This window comes from Spermophilus citellus, assembly GCF_964194105.1.
Source record: "Spermophilus citellus genome assembly, chromosome: 1".
Classification (NCBI taxonomy): Eukaryota; Metazoa; Chordata; class Mammalia; order Rodentia; family Sciuridae; genus Spermophilus; species Spermophilus citellus.
In genome coordinates this window covers 10,547,173-10,564,854 of record NC_138182.1, presented here as the reverse complement: position 1 = coordinate 10,564,854, position 17,682 = coordinate 10,547,173, and the positions used below count along the sequence as shown (strand labels likewise).

The following is a 17,682-nucleotide window of genomic DNA, read 5'->3' as shown; positions in this document are numbered from 1 at the left end:
CTATGAAGTCAAACAACAACAAGTGCTGGCGAGGATGTGGAGAAAAGGGTACACTTGCACATTGCTGGTGGGACTGCAAATTGGTGCGGCCAATTTGGAAAGCAGTTTGGAGATTCCTGGGAAAGCTGGGAATGGAACCACCATTTGACCCTGCTATTGCCCTTCTCGGACTATTCCCTGAAGACCTTAAAAGAGCATGCTACAGGGATACTGCCACATCGATGTTCATAGCAGCACAATTCACAATAGCTACACTGTGGAACCAACCCAGATGCCCTTCAATAGATGAATGGATAAAAAAAAATGTGGCATCTATACACAATGGAGTACTATGCAGCAATAAAAAATGACAAAATCATAGAATTTGCAGGGAAATGGATGGCACTAGAACAGATTATGCTTAGTGAAGCTAGCCAATCCCTAAAAAACAAATACCAAATGTCTTCTTTGATATAATGAGAGCAACTATGAACAGAGCAGGGAGGAAGAGCAGGAAGAAAAGATTAACATTAAACAGAGACATGAGATGGGAGGGAAAGGGAGAGAAAAGGGAAATTGCATGGAAATGAAGGGAGACCCTCATTGCTATACAAAATGACATATAAGAGGTTGTGAGGGGAATGGGAAAATAAACAAGGAGAGAAATGAATTACAGTAGATGGGGTAGAGAGAGAAGATGGGAGGGGAGGGGAGGGGGATAGTAGGGGATAGGAAAGGTAGCAGGATACAACAATTACTAATAGGGCATTATGTAAAATTGTGGATGTGTAACCGACGTGATTCTGCAGTCTGCATTTGGGGTAAAATTGGGGGTTCATAACCCACTTCAATCTAATGTATGAAATATGATATGTCAAGAGCTTTGTAATGTTGTGAACAACCAATAAAAAAAAACATGATAATTCTCACTGATAGTTAACACCAGAAAGAGGAGAGCTGAATATCCCTCAGGTGGGTCCAGAAGAAACCAGAATGTAATGCAGATGATGCTAGGAGGACAAACAGAGCTGACCTCGTGCAACAGAACAGCTGGCCTTTCTGCTGACTGCTGGCTTCTGCATCTGTCCCATCAGCTTCTGAGTTTCTTAAAAGGGGAATTTTGTTAAATTGTTCACTTTTAGTGCATAACGTTGAACTGTGCAATAAGTTTTTGTTACATGTACAACCTAACAGATGAACACATTTAGTAATAAATTTTTATATAACAATAGAGAAGACACTGTTATTCAAATTGTATTATTTGTTATGAAGAAAATAAGGACATACATTTTTAAATGTTTATTATAAAAACAGAATTTTAGGTGCAATGATAATAATATATTCTCTTACCTCAAAATTAAAATTAAAACTCTTAAAGTCAATCTTTACCTTGTTATGTTTCTGTATAGGCTCTGGAGAATAAAGGAAGTTTTCCCTATTTCCTAGTTAATCCTAATTTAGGTTAATTAATCCAAAGTAACAAAACAAGTCCTCAGTTTCACAATAGAAGTTAAGCAGCTTAATTTATTCTTAAACAATGTCTTTTCAGAACTCTGAGTTGACTCCTAATGGGTAGAGTGGTTTATTTTGGACTTTCTAAGTAATCTAGTGCAGAATATGTAGAAACTTAAAGAAATTGCTTCTCTAAAAGCTCATGACCTTTTGTAATCTATTTTAAAAATAAGCTTTCAAAAATATTACATAATGCTATTGCCTTAAATACTGCGTCATTATAGTCCATAAACCTGAATTGCTGTCATTATAGCTGTTTTAAGGATTAAATGAGATAATGAATTCCTTTAAAGCACCTGGCACATAAAAGGCCCTCCAAGCAACAGTAGCTATTATTATTGTTAATACTAATGTATTTGGATTTAACACATGAGAATGTCAGTGGAAATGCTCTCTGCTTCTATAGCTTAGACCAGATGCAGCTCCTGCTTATTTTTGTAAAGAAAGTTTTACTGGAGAACAACCATTCTGAGACCACGCCCAGTTTGGTTCAATGACAGAGTGAAGGAGCTGAGACGGACAGCAGATGGTCTCCAAAGCCTAAAATATTTTCTTACCTGGAACTTTGAAAAAGTTTGCTGATGATTGCCTTAAATTCAAGCCATTCTTATGTACTTTTTAAAAAAGAAAGCATTTTATTTAAAAAGTGAGTTTGATAAAAGCAACTTATGTACTCATTTAGAAAAAAATCACTTTGACTCACCTACACATTCTGGTCGAAGAAAAGGGATAATGTAATTTTGAATAAAGACCAAGAATACTTTAGAAATGCAAACACCCAAAGTTTGTCCATCCAGAGGAACAAATTCTGAAAGGTTAAAAAGTTCAAGAATAAACTGGTATGATGACTGTGGTTGTTTAAGTGAATTGAATCACCACTACCGTTATGGTTTAGATGTGAGGTGTTCTTCCAAAAGCTCACATGTGAGACCATGCAAGAAGGTTTGTAGGAGAAATGATGGGTTGTGAGAGTCTTAACCCAATCAGTGAAATAATCCCCTTATAGGGATTAACTGAGTGGTAACTGAAGTGGTAGGAGGAGGTGGGAATTGGGGCGTGGCTTTGGGTATATATTTGTATCTGGCAAGTGGGGACCTCTCTCTCTGCTTCCTCATGATATAAGCTGTTTCCCTCTGCCACACTCTTGCATGATGTTCAGCCTCACCTGGAGACCCTAGGAGTGGAGCTGGTTTTCTATGGATTAAGACCTCTGAAACTGTGAACCCTCAAATAAACTTCTCTACAGTTGTACTGGTTGGATCTTTTAGTTGCAGCAGGAAAAAAAAAAAGAAAAACCGACTAAAACAACTACTTAGTTCATTTACTTCATTTTCTTTCTAAGAATTAGCTATTTTATTTACTTATTCACCAGTCTATTGGGATATAACTTTCATATAATAAATGTATTCATGTGATGTATTAACTTGGTGAGTTTGGGAATAAGAATAAATCCATGAAACCATTACCATCAGTGCTACAGACACAGACGACCCCATAGACACATACCTCCTCCTAATCCCTTTATGATGATGGTAAGGAATATAACCACCAGCCCTGAGTGCAAATCCAGCACTCAAAGAATTGACAAAGGGTTGTCACTAAAAGCAGATAGAAACATGGCCTATAGTAATGTTTTCAGGTAAAGTTCGAACACAGAGGTAGGATGTTGAGGGAGTTCCCATTACATGGATATCACCTATATGATGAATAGGTTTCTACATGTCAATCTTTTTTTTTCATAAATATGTAAACGTTGGATTAAGATATATTTTTTTCACAATGAATAAGAAAGTGTTCTCTGAAAATTATTAAAAATATTTAAAAATCCAATAATAACAAAGTCGATCAATAATAGTTTCAAACTCTAATATGATATATTGGATGCTAGACAGATGTGTTTTTCATCAGTAAACCTAGTGCTGCTGATTTGGTATCTTTCTAAATTGATGCATAATAATTGTACAAATGCATGGGGTCCCACGTGATATCACAATGCACATATACACGGTGCAATGATCAAATCAGGGTGATTAGCATATTCTTCACCTCACACATTCACTGTGTCTCTGTGATGGTTGGGTGTCTTTAGCACAGGTCCAAACACCTCAGTTTCCAGTGCAGCAATTGTTGTGTTATCTCTTTAAATTTCCCTGCAGCCTCCTCCTTGGTGGTGTTGAGCTGACTGGTCTAATTACCCTCTTCTGAATCTCCGCTTGCTCACATTAGTAGGAAGCAGACTAATGCAACAGGAGAGAGGGAGAGAAAACCAAGGGGTGGGCAGAAAAACAGCAAGATCACGAGGTAAGCCCTGGAAGAGGGTTGCCTTGGCAACGTGACATGCTGTGGGGAAGACTGCTCAGGCGCATGGTGACAGGAAATGAATCAGACAACACAGTGACCAGAGGGATCACTTTAAGAAGCAGACAGTGAGTCAGCTTGGGTGGAAATCAAGCAATTAACGAGCTGACATTAAATTTCACATTCATAAAAGGCACTGTCTGAGGTTGGCCTTGACCTTGGCCAGTGCTGTGCACTTGGCCAGCTGCTTACCTCTGCAAGGTAGAACTCGTCGTATTGGCTTCTGAAGTTCTCGCCTTTGTAGTAGTTGCTGGCTGCGACTATGACATCCACAGTCACCATGCTCAGGATGAACATGTGGAAAACCGACGACCGCATCATTTTCTGGGGAGGCAAAACAGACAAACTCCTCACACAGAAGGAAACCTAGTAATGAAATGGAATTTGTGTGCTGAGACCTTGAGGGAGAACCTTGTAATGTGTCGCTCTGCACAGAGCTTGGGGACAGCCTGATCCATGTGCTTTTCTGTTGAATAGTGTGACCAAAGGAATTGCTTTCCTCAAGGGGTTAAAACATGGCTAGGAAGATGGTTTCAGAGACCTTAAGTTAAAGATAGAAAATAAATTTCATTTAATTTATATGTAGCTCAATGCTCATTGGTCAGTGAGGTAGTCTTTATCCTATATTCTGACTGTGTGAGAAAGTGATTTTCAGAAAGCCAATACCACAAAACAAGTTTGACTTTATCCTGTGTTAAAAGAGAGAGAATGGCTGAGGATGAAAAATCTTTAAATGGTCATAAAACTAGAAAATGGAAGAAACCTGAGATTTGTTTTGTACTTACTGCTTCCATAAATATTTATTGAAAATTATACTACACTAATAGCTACATTGTACTTAGAATGCGCCTTATTCTTTACTCGACTTAGCTCAGTTAATATTCATAACAGCCCTAGGAAATTATTCCAGTTTTATGGATAGGGAAACAGAGGCTCAGAGAGTTAAATAACTTCTCTGCTGTCACACAAGTCTTGAAAGTGGACCCAAGGATTTGGGCCCAAGTCTGGTACAAGTCCACTCTCTAAAGGGACCTGGAGTTAACTAAATATTCAAAAACCAGAATATTCTCATAATGTCTGCCATATAGTGAATGCTTACTATGATCCAGTCCATTTCTACATGTTACTTATTTTTATTTCTTCTGACCTCCACAGTAGTTCTAAATGGTATTGTTTAACTCCATATTTTAGGCAGCTTAACTTTTTTTTTTTTTCCCCCAAGATCACACAGCAAGAACCAGCAGAGCCAGGCTTTGCACTCATTTGTTCAAAGTCTATCTTGGTATTAGACCCAGCTCTGCAGTGGAGAGTATCTAAATGGAAGCAGAAAATGAAGGCTGTGGACAATGGGAGGAGGAAAACACTTCCCATGGAAAGCAGCTAAGCACTAAGGACACACTACAGAGCCATGTCCATGTCCCTGAGCAGGAAAAGTGCTACCATACCCTCTTCATGAGGTCCCTGTTCTTTCCCAGACTCTTGGACAGAGTGGTGTTGGCCTAGGGTTTGAATCTTGCATCCTTGGGATGAACCCCACTTGATCATGGTGCACTATTTTTCAAATGTGTTTTGTATGCAATTTGCCAGTGTTTTATTAAGAATTTTAGTGTCTATGTTCATCAAGGATATTGGTCTGAAGTTTTCTTCCCTTGATGTGTCTTTGTCTGGTTTTGGCATCAGGGTGATACTGGCTTCATAGGATGAGTTTGGAAGAACTGCTTTACCTTTGATTGTCCCTCAAAATTCCTGTCTTAGCAACTGAAAGAGTGTAACTGAAGCACCACCTGTGAACAGGATTTCCTCCTCCAAGCACAGCCACTGTCTCCAGGCATCTACAGATACTCTAGGGTCTTCATTGTCCCACAGTATTTATTAATAGCATGGCTCTGGACTGAATTGTCTAGAGCTGAAACTCCATTGGTGTCCCCCTGGGCAGATTAATCACACCTCTTTGTGACTTGTTCTTCTCCTCAGGAAACTGGACATAATGGTGCCTACTTCACAGGGTCATTATTGCTTTAAATGAATCGATGTTCGTAAAGTGCTTACAATATTTCCTGCACGTTACAAGTGTTCTCTTGAAGGTTTGCAGGGAAAAAGAAATGCATTCTGTGAATCAGGTATTTTTCTATCAGGAATAAAAAATTAAGAGCTCAAGGTCAAAGAATTGATTATACTGCTCATTTGAGTGAGTCCAGAACCAAGGTAGATAAAATAAAGGTGATAAAGGTCTAATAATTTGAGAGATGCCAGGGCCACTGGAAAAGTGTTTTTTTTTTTTAATGAGCCTTTGTATCATCATATCTATTAATGTGTTCTTATATTCACTTTGACTTTATACTACAGGTAATACAAAATCAAATTCCAGAACTGTCAATCAACATGCACATCAATGTACTTGCAGGAACTACTGACCTTCATAATATAGATAAGCAAATCACTTGGCAAGTTTCTATTCTCATTAGAATTTTTATTGTTATTTAGTCTTTCTTTGCATTGTGAGAGTTAAATTCTATAACCATTATTCCTTTTCTATACTCTTTTCAACATAATGTTCTATTAAAAACATTTCAACTGATTTCCATTTTATCTGCCTGACAGGAAAGCCACAACTTTCTCTTTCTATTTTCCTTAGCTGTGAATTTATGTCTTAAGTAAACTGTTATTACTGAAAGGTCCAAACAAAGCTTTTAGCCATGGCTGTCAAAAAAACTTTTAAATTGGTTTTGTATCTGTCACAGCTTCACATTGGTGCTGTCATTATAATTAGCTTGTTTTTTGTCTGAATGTCTACGTGTCCCTGTTGGTACAGAGTCATTAAAATAATCACTTACAATGGATTTTGATATGCTATAATCACCATTGCTTAGCTGACTTCCTCCAAAGTAATAACTTTCAAATATTAAATAAGAATTAAGGTGATAAGTATGTTCAGTAGCTAAATTTAAGTACTAAAATCAGCAACTCCAGCTTTAATGCTAATGCTACTGACATGGACCACTTGGATGCAATTCAACTGAACTGATGTTTGGAACTAGCTACCAGGCTCCACGCAAATGGGCCAGTTACATTCCATACTGACTTGTGCCTCTGTCTTTAGGATAGTCCAAATTTGTACCTTCAACTTGTATTTTCTTCAAGAAAAATTAAGGTAAAGGAAAATGTTAAAGTTAAATTAGTGCCATGTAATATTTTATAACTTGAGATTTCCATAATTGCATTATTTAATATAAATGTAGAATCTATCTATATAGAGAAGCACACATACATATATGTATATGTGTCTATATGTGTTTATGTGTGCATATATATATTCATATTTATATATTTAATATAAGGCTTTTAAGATCCTTCATATGCATTACATTTTTTAAAAAGTTCCCTTCAATTGCAATGTTATTTTAGCTTACATCTTTAAAAACATTAGACAAGTGCTGAATATGTTTTTAGTTTGGCTTTGATCCAAGAACTACTTATTTGTGTATTTGACAGTTGGGATTACCAAAATAAAAAAAAAGAGACTATAATAGAATCAGCCCCAAGGCAGCAAAATCTGTCAGGAATGCTCTAGAGCATTGCTACTCAAGTGTGGTTCCCAGACTAGCAGCATTTTGGGAGGTTAATAGAAATGCAGGATTTCAGGGCCCATCCCAGACCTACTGAATTCAAATTTGCATGTCTAATAAGGTTTGCCAGGTGATTCATGTGCATTTTCAAGTTTGGTAATTACTGTTGTAGGTGATACCTTTGACTCAGAGGATAAACTGCATGACGTAAAATTATTTACAACTTCACAAATTCATGATTCCAAAAGCCTATAATGACTGAAATAGACTATAAAAAATACTGACCAGACTATTGTAGCACTATATTAGAACAAGTCAAGGAAACAGTGTTTTCTCTAGGATATCTGAAAAGTAATTCAGTATTGATACCTTGCTTTTCACCTAAACAAGAATTGTAAGATGACAAATTTGTGTTGTTTTAAGTCTAAGTTTGTGGGAATTTGTTAGTGCAGCAGTGGGAAAGCATACAGCCCTGTCAGTGATTTTGACAGACACCAACTCAAATGTATGCAAATGATTATACAGGAGTACCCAGGGCTAAAAAATACTACTGGCCAAAAGGTTTCACCTAAAGGCACATGCCAGTAGGGGTCACTGTAAAATTTATTACTAGCAAAAGTAAAACACATTATGCCAACTAGGACTTCTCATCTTGCTTCACGTCAGAAAGCCTGATGAGGCAATGGATCTGAAACAATGATACTGAGTCCAATCTCAAGCAGAAGAACAAGAAGGGTCACATTTTTTATATTAGTTCTGAATCTTAAACCCTCAAAGACTGTGACATTGAAGCCAAACATAGACAGGGCTCTTCACACAATTAAAATTGACACCAACAAGATACAGTGTCAAAAAGAGAAAGAATGTTTCCTTCATGCCAAGTATATTGCATGTAGGTATAATAACATAATTTAATCTTCAACAATCCTGCGGGATAGATAATTTACCACCTCTTGGTAAGGATGCAAAGCTTCCAAGATCACAGAATTTGAAAGTGGTCTCAGATGGTGTGGGGCCAGAGCAGGTGCTCTGTTGCCTTCTACTGAGAGGTCAAGAGCACTTAGCAGTACTTTAGATATCAAAACAAAGGAGAAGCAGTTTCCTCGTCAAGTTTAAGGTTGAAGAGAAGGTAGAAGTACATGAAACCTTTACTTAAAAGCTAAGAAAATCCATTTTTTTGTAGAAGAACAGAAGATCATCCTGGTGTAACAGGGTCAGTTTTGAAGACAGATTGAGTTTAAATCTTAGTTCAGAGCCTGATTCAACCTCTCTGTGACAGATTTTTCACTTAGGAATGGGCTTGTGATAACATCTATGTTTCTAGGCTGTAACATAAATAAAAATGAGACTATTTAGTAAAGAGCCAAGCCCATGGCAGTCATTTTACATTCATTCCATAACTCTTACAAATACTGAATTAGAAAATGCCCTGTGGAAGTAAAGGCAGAGATACAGTCAGTCTATCTGGAGGAAGGAGAGAAGGTATAACACAGGATATCAAGTTGAAGAGGTAACTAGCTCATCTTGAAATGGACATGAAAATCCTTAGACATTCAAGAAACCTAAATTAATCTCATTTTCAGTGGCATAAATGTTTGAGCACTTCATAGGAGCTCTTTCTGTTAAATTTCTCATGTAGTTCTTTTAATGAAATAATGGCTTAAAGATTCTGAAGGCACACCAATATTGTGTCATAGATGCCACAATAAATACAACTTAGGATAATGGATATTATGGATAATAGTACAGCTCAGAAACTGAATCTTTCAATTGGCTTGAATGAATAAAATACCTTACCCTTAATCAAAAAAAAAATCATCCATAGAACATCACATCAGTCATGTGCTAAAAGTTATGTTCTAATAAGATTTCAAAATAAACATATTGGGAAAACAATGTAATTATAAGGTGCAGTTTTCAAAACCATATTGCATATGAGCCAGGAGTATAAGAGCAAGACCTAAACATGTAAAAAACCAAATGCACAAAACCTAAAATACATCTTCCATTTGCAAATGGTGCATCCTTATTTAGAAGGCATCTGGATAGTCATTTTTTTCTTCAATCAGTATACAAAGTCATTCTGCCCAATATAAAGAATTTGTATTATAAGGTAATGTGTTTGCTTCAGTACTAAAACTGACCAATGGATATCTTCAGAGACTCCCACCTGTCTGTCCTTGGAGAGGCAGGATGAAAGAGACCCACAGGTAACTCCCCACAAGGGCACTGGGAGTCCCTCATATCTACTTCCCCCTCCCAGCTGTGACACACAAAAAGGAGTTGCTCTTTTTTCTTGGAAGAGAAAGCTGTGTAAGACCCTGACATCTGGACATCAAACTGTAAGGAGACGAAAGAGGAGTTCCATAACGCCTTTTCAGTCTTGGCCAACGTGAGTGTAGCTTTCCCTCGACTCTGTCAGAGGCTAGATATTAAGTTACAAATTGACAAATATTTAGTACTCTGAATATACTTCCATTACCAGCTCCCGACCCTACCACACAAACTAGAAGAAGTCCATGCCCAGTGGAAGGGAAGTACTGCTAGGCTGGCTGATTATTATTCTCAGCAAGTGATGATTTCAAGACTCTTTTAGTCTGTGCAGAAGAGCCTGGCGGCCTCCCGTTGAAACTACCTACCTGTATCCACACCTTGGCTCTGTCCTCCACAAGGACAGAGTCTCATGAACTCATTCATGTGATTTATTTGGTGAGTGAGACAAACTCATGAGCAAAAATTAGTATCTGCTTAGCCGGGCATGATGGTGCATGCCTGTAATCCCAGTAGCCTGGGAGGCTGAGGCAGGAGGATTGCAAGTTCAAAGTTAACCTTGGCAACTTAGCAAGGCCCTAAGCAACTTAGCAAGAGCCATTCTCAAATTAAAATTTAAAAAAATTAAATGGGGGTGGGGATGGGGATGTGGCTCAGTGGTTACAACCCACATCACTTGGTTGTTAACCTTCTAGCTGCCCCAGCTCCTCTGGCACCTCTGTGAAGCAGTGGTCTCCTCTGGGGGGGTACTGAGAAACTCTTTTCTAATCCTAAACAATGACCCTTGCAGGGAGGGAAGAGTACATGTGGGCTTTTCAAAGGTGCTTAGCTGTGTTATTCTAGGCTGGACCACATAGATCTGGTCCCATTCTCCTCTTCAGACTCATCAGGACCCACAAATCCCCAGCACTCACAGAGATCTGATGCCTTACTGAGCACTCAAAGCACACAAAAGCCATCTCTAGGCACAGAAAGACTGTCATTAAGACTGCCGAGATCTGGATACATTAGCAGAAGTAAGGAATATTTAAAATGAAACTTTTCCTATTACCTGCCCAATAAAATCATCTGTTTGAATTTATTTAAATCATGGTGAATTTTCTGAAAGCTTCAATTTAGGACAACATGCATTTTCCAGTCTACAATGCCATAATGGATATTCACAATTCAAACCATCATACAGAACACTGCTTAATCTCTCTCCTTTCCTCATACTTTATAGCCACACATTTATGGATTAGAGGAAGAAAGGAGAAGTAAATGAAGTCCTATACAAAACCTTTCAATTAGCTCAACTATAATTTAAGGATTAAAACTCAGTGTCCCCACATGACTTCATTACTGGCGTTCGGGGGGAAAAAAAATGAAAATGCTGAAATCTTGGCTTTTGAATAATGAAGTGTTGACGTTGATTATTTTGCTAGACATGAATAATAATAATAAAAATCAAACCATTAGTTCTTCAATATTTTTTTGCCATGTTCCCCCTATTTAGAAAAAGGGTAGTGGAACAGGGAAATTAAAACACACCAGTATTACTCTACCCGGACTTTTCCTCCAAGCCAACTGCTTTATGTTCTATTGAAAGCTGTGCATGTGTGTTCATGGGGGCAGTCATGTGGCACCTGCACTAGGGGAGGGGGAGGGTCTGTGTCTGCCATGTACGCGTTGAATCACATGCAATCCAAAAAGGATTTGCCAAGTGCCAATTGCGTGAAAGCGATAATGGAGCCAACAGAGAAGAAAGTGACCAAATAGAATCAAAGACCAGAGGCCACAATGTTGAGAGATTTTTCTTGGACCTGATTTTGAGGATAGGGCCATGAGGATGGAATGGGGAAGACGATTAAAAAAAAAGAAATCTGGAGGACTGAACTCATGACAGAATTGCAGACAGATGGGATTGGGAGAGGACAGAGACAGAGGCTTTACATTGGTTTGCAAACTTTTGGAAATGTAGGGAACATCTGGTTTCTCATGCTCAGGGGCAGGGCAGAGAGGGGTGCTAAGTTCTGCTGCAACAGGGGTGATGTGCCTGTGTTAATGGGGGGACAGGCGCCTGCTGGACACTTAGATGTTAGTCAAAAGAAACAAAATTACATCTGGATTGGAGGAGTAAGTTCAGGGTGTCACTGAGCGGTGGGGTGACTGCAGTTAAAGAGGACACACTGCCTTTTGGAGGAAGAGTGGATGTCCAGAGTCCTCACCATAAATGAGCTGCATATGCGAGGCCACTCCCATTCCACCAAGTACCTGTGCTTCCAGGCAATATGCTGTATGTGATAAACACATGCTACTTTGTCCTTCAATTTAAATAAGTAAATAAATTTGGGGGCAAAAGAAAAAAAAAAAGGAAAAAGAAATATACTCTACCATGCAGAAAAGAAAGCAGGGCTGGGACTGGGGACCTGTGTGAGACCTCACTTTCTGCACAGGAGCTGAAGGCCCGGGTCAGGGGAACAGGATGGAAGGAGCCTTGATAGCAAGCTATCTGCAGACGGAGAGGCCCGCCTCTTCCCGCGCTGGGCCAGGCATTTTCTGTGCACGGGTTCCAATACTCACACCACCTGGAGTACACCATCATCCCTATTTTTCAAGTGAGAAAACCGAGGCTGTGAGAGATGAAGCGAATTGTCCCCTGAGCTCTCCCCCCACGCTCTCTTCTCACCCTAGATGGTGAGTATAGAAATCAGCTTTTGGAAAGAGTCTAAAATTCTCGTGGGCTCCATCAATTCTTGAAGCGATCTGCCAGTTCAGTTCGTGGGAAGGTTCATTAAGAAGAGACGTTTTAAGAAGCGCCCAGGATGTCACTTCATCCCTTGAAATACACAGCCCACCTCTTCCCCATCTTCAGCTTCAATGGAAATTTCCTCAGAAAGCATTAAAACGCCACAGTAATAATTTTGCCACAATTTGACCTACTTACAGTAAGAGCCTGCTACCTCTGTTCTTTACGGGGGAGGTGCGCAATGGGAGGTGGCGGGAGAATTGCGCAGAAGCTTGCGGGTCTCACGTATACTTTCATTTTCTTGTCAGACTTTCTTTATGATAATACATCAATGGGTCTGTGTTGGAAGATGGCTCCAAGTGTGCAGCCACATCTGTCAAATTGTCAAGAGATGAAAACTCCCACCTGAGAGGCAGGGGGAAAATGGCTTGTCACAGCAGCAGCTGAGGAATGAGGTTCCCGTTTAATTGAATTCTATTTATCATGCATTAGAGTGACCCCTTCACACAGAGCCTGCTTATACAAAAGTAGCATTTAAATAGCTACAGAACTGGCTGGGTCCACGCTACGAGTCAATTAGAACTTTGCAGTTTTCTGAGATGCACACCCAGGCACACATTCAAGGAACTTTCTAAATGTTTTGGTATTACTACACAAAAGAAGTAGATGCTGGAGGTGCAAATTATGCATTCGCATGTCAACCATTAATGTTCTGTATTTGTATTATATATGACATTGTAATGTCTTCTTAATTAGATAGAAGCAATATATCCCTTAGACATATATAGAATTTCAAAAAAAGTCATTTAGAATATTTAGCAGGTAAGAGGGCAAACGACATAAATAAGCAATCTATAGAATGCTTGTGTAGCTACAGAAATTCATAAATGGTCTATAAATACATGAAAAATGCCTAAAACTTATAGGCTGTAATCAGAGAAACAGAAATTTAACATTGTGAGATACCATTTCATGTCATCAAGTTAAACGTCTGAATGTCTGATAACAAGGACAAGGATGTAAAACAATGGGAATTATTAAAATACTCTAGTATTGGGATGAACCCAGTCCTTTTTACTTTTTAATTAAAGTGTCTCCCTAAGCTTCTGAGGCTGGCCTCTAACTTGTTGCTGGGATTACAGACATGTGCCACCACATCCAGCTACTGATCATATATTTTTATAGTAGAATAATATACAGGGTTAAAAATGAAGTGGTTAAAAAGATAGACTGCCTGAGATGAAACTACTAGTCCCTAACCAGCTGCGTGATCTTCATCAGGCTAATTTTGTTCTCTGGGTCTCCATTTCCTCATCTGTAAAACAGAAATCACACTAGTACCTATATCACAGTGTTATTGTGAGCACTAAATAACTTAATAAAACCTATAAAACAATGTGCTACACACAGTGAGTGGTCAATAAATGATAGCAATTATTATTTCTAATGGATGCATATGTGTTTTTCACACCTGAGTTTCTATATTATTTTATAATATATATTTTAGTTAAGCTTTTATTTATTTATTTGGGTGGGGGGTACCAGAGATTGAACTCAGGGGCACTCAACCACTGATCCACATCCCCAGCCCTATTTTGTATTTTATTTAGAGACAGGGTCTCACTGAGTTGCTTAGCACATTGTCGTTGCTGAGGCTGGCTTTGAACTCATGATCCTCCTGCCTCAGCCTCCTGAGCCACTGGGATTACAGGCAGTTAAGCTTTTATTGTTACATTATAATTACATATAATAGTGAGATTCATTGTGATGTTCATATAAACATTTAACTTGGTCAATTTCATTGCCCATACCTTGCCTATCCTTCCCCTCCTCCTTATCCTTGGTTCCCTTCTTCTACTTACTTATTTCCTTTCCAACATTGTGTGTGTGTGTGTGTGTGTGTGTGTGTGTGTGTGTGATCACATATACATTCATTAATGCAAGGAAATGAATTAAAATATTGTGAAATAGCATCGATTTACAAAGTGTTCGTCTCTAAGTAGATGGAAACTATTTTGTGAAGCCCTAAAGAAACTGTTTTATGGGTGATCTGTGATTTAGATTAGGCAGTAATAGCCTAGTTAGCCCTTAATAAGATGCAAATTTTTGGTAGAGAAAACTAGGCCTGAGTTACAACTTCTGAGGTCATGTCAGTACTTCCTGTTATCACAGAGGAATGTCCCTCTTCAGTCACTCCATGACGCTGATGAGGACAGTGAAGTCATGGCTCCAGACAGAGATGGGGCAAGGTTTTCACAGAGGATTAAGAAGGGAGGCTTCAGGTTACTTTGGGTTTATGCTGTAGGCACACCTAATATGCTAGGTCCTTTGTATATCTAGGTTATGCATTTGTGGATTCAACCAACTATGGATGAAAACAAATATTGCATCTATACTGAACAATTAGAGAATTTTTCCTTATCATTATTCCCTAAATAATATGGTAAAACAACTATTCATATTGTTTTAGGTAGTATAGGTCACCAAGAGATGATTTTAAAGCATACAGGAGGGTGTTTACATATATTATGTGCAAATACCGTGCAATTGTATGTCAGGGATTTCAGCATCCACAGATCTGACCCTGGGGGTCTTGAAACCAATCCTCAGGGTTCTGAGGGGCAAATGCACTTTGCTTCAGTGGCCCTGCTGCTTCTGTTTCAGTACTCATGACCAGCTACTTTGACCAATGTTTCCTACTTTGCTGACCTTCTGTAAGACCACTGTATTCCCTCCCTGTCTCCCTTTTCCTCTGGAAGTCTTCTGGTGAGTCTCATCGGAGCCTTGACTGAGAGGCCCCCAAACTCAGTCTCAATCAGCCATGTTTGGGTAATGCACAAGAGCCACCAGAGTCAAGTCTGAACATTCAGGGTGAGAAATTAGAGACAGAAGCCCAGGAACAGAGATTAGAAATCAGGTGGCTCAACTGGAGGGAGAGAAAGTCTCAGAAAGTATCACCTCGGAGGCTGACATGCTCTTTGTAAGCATGAGGTCTTCTCCTTACAACTAAACAATTCTTAACTAAAACACACTCAGTCCTCTCAAACCCAGGAAGGATGTATTTTTCTCCTTATTTTGCATAAATATGTCCAAGGTCATACCAATAATAAGTAGCAGAGCTGAAATATGTTTGTCCCCAGTTCTCCTAAGAGGCTGAAATAGCTTAATTTCTCCTCCCTCAAAGAAAATTCTGTCCTGGGTATCACTTGACAGGAAAAGGAGAAGGATGTCTGTAGCTGAGGAGGAAGAGGTGGCCAAAGGAAGTCATGTCAGGAGATGTGTGTTTGGGGCAGTCATAGCATACAAAGGAGGAGAAACTCAGCCATGGGGCACAGCTCATCCACAAAACAATGCTTTTACTTCTCACTACCAACCATCATTTCCTGTAGCTTGAACCAGAGACAGGAAGGGGAGATTATAGGCATTGAGCAGATCAGCAATGCACAGGGCCATGGAGACAGAAGCAGAAAGACATCCAGGCAGGATGAAGGGCAGGGAGTGTCCAGGGCCCACAGAGTTTATTAGGGATTGCACATGTTTATCATGACTAAGTGTACCATTAAACTTAGCCTTGTTAAACATGGCATGAATTCCACTAATATTGGACAGACATGAGCAATGTTCTAGCAAAATGAACATAATTGATATTAAGTTTACTGAACACAAATTTTCAGCAAATGGCATTAGAGAGTTCACCACACAGTCTGAAAAGGCCAACAATATTGCCAAGGAGGGCAATATTGGGGATTTTGCAGTTAAGCTTATGAGTACACGTATTTTCACTTACTATAAAAATAGAAAAGACCATTCTAAGGGTACCAAATTGAATCCTTTCCTAGCAGGCCTGCATGAGTCCACTATAATTACAATTATGGACATAATTATAATCATATTTTGTGTCTAGGAACACAGAATGGATTTGTATAGTTTAAAATTAAAGACGAGAAGTGCCTATTTTTTTTCATCCTCAAATGGCTCTATAGAGCCTATTATTCTGTAGAAGATTTACTACATGCTCTAATTCATTTGAATATCCTAATCACTGCTCACTGGAATATATAAAATTCTAATAGATTTATTGATCAATTCCTAAAAGAGAAAAAGAGTAAAAGAGAGAGAGAGAGGAAAAAGCTATTATGCATAAAACATCCAACATCATAGAAACATTAATTATACCATGTATTTAATTTAGCAGGGTGTGGGGAAAATTAAGCCACATCAATTCATCTTATTTTATCAAATTACCTAATTACTCATAGTTGGTGGGGCAGACAGATGTTCAAACCAATAAACTTTCTCTGACAAGGACAGAGAGAGCTGAAAAGAAAGTGAAAAATATAAGATAATACCAATGAAAAAAAAGTGAATCCAGGGCAATTTAGACTGAAAGAAGAGAAGGATGATTTTTTTTAATGTCTTTTATCTTCCAGGGGAATTTGAGCCAGTCTTCATTTATACTGAGCTATGAATTTAAAAATTTGAAACTTTCAAAACATAAAATATATAAAAAGGTTATTTTGAATGAATTTTTTGTAATACCATCTTTCAATGTGATCCAAAGTCATACTGTTATAACTTATGTCATAGGTCACCCAAACAAATGTCCCCCTGGAATCCATCAGGTAATATTGTGAGAAAAAACAGGCCCAAAGTGATGTATCAAACACAGAGGGACAGCTGTTGCCTCTATAAAGGATCAGGATCATTTCTTACTGTGTTCTGTAAACACAGGATGCTCTTGAAACACCCTCTTCTCATGCATTTCTGCATGCTTCTAAACTCTTATGTATTTATGAATTTATTTACTTTTCTCCCATAGAGTCATAGTCATGGAAAACAAGGGAAAAAATCTCTCTCTCTCTCTCTCTCTCTCTCTCTCTCTATATATATATATATATATATATATATATATATATATATATTTTAACTGTGAAGACATCTGTATGACAAAGCATTCAGTTATAGTCTCTGGACAAAATATGGAGATTTGGGAAATTATGGGCATAATTATAATCATATGGAGATGCTATGCTAGGTAAATGTGGCAGCCACCACCCAGTTCTAGCAAATGCTGGTGAGTGGAAATGAAAGCTGTGTTTTACCAGATCTTTCTGCTTGATAAGAAGAATACAATATGTAGATTTTCATGTAAAATACTGTTTATGATACTTTGGGTCAGTTTTTAAAAATTCCACTCTAAAGACAAAAGCAAAAATTCTTGAGAGTCAAAGAGGAAGTCTGTCATCTCTCAGATATTGTTGATTCATT

At 38.4% G+C, this 17,682-nt stretch overlaps 1 protein-coding gene across 1 annotated transcript in view; it reads right to left on the bottom strand.

Annotated features, from left to right (window-relative positions):
- Nucleotides 1-17,682, bottom strand: part of NALCN (sodium leak channel, non-selective) — a 288,158-nt gene that overhangs the window by 170,506 nt on the left and 99,970 nt on the right. The window contains exon 10 of the mRNA XM_081302231.1: nt 4,042-4,173. Within this exon, the coding sequence (XP_081158357.1) occupies nt 4,042-4,173 (132 nt within the window). The remainder of the gene's footprint in view (nt 1-4,041; nt 4,174-17,682) is intronic.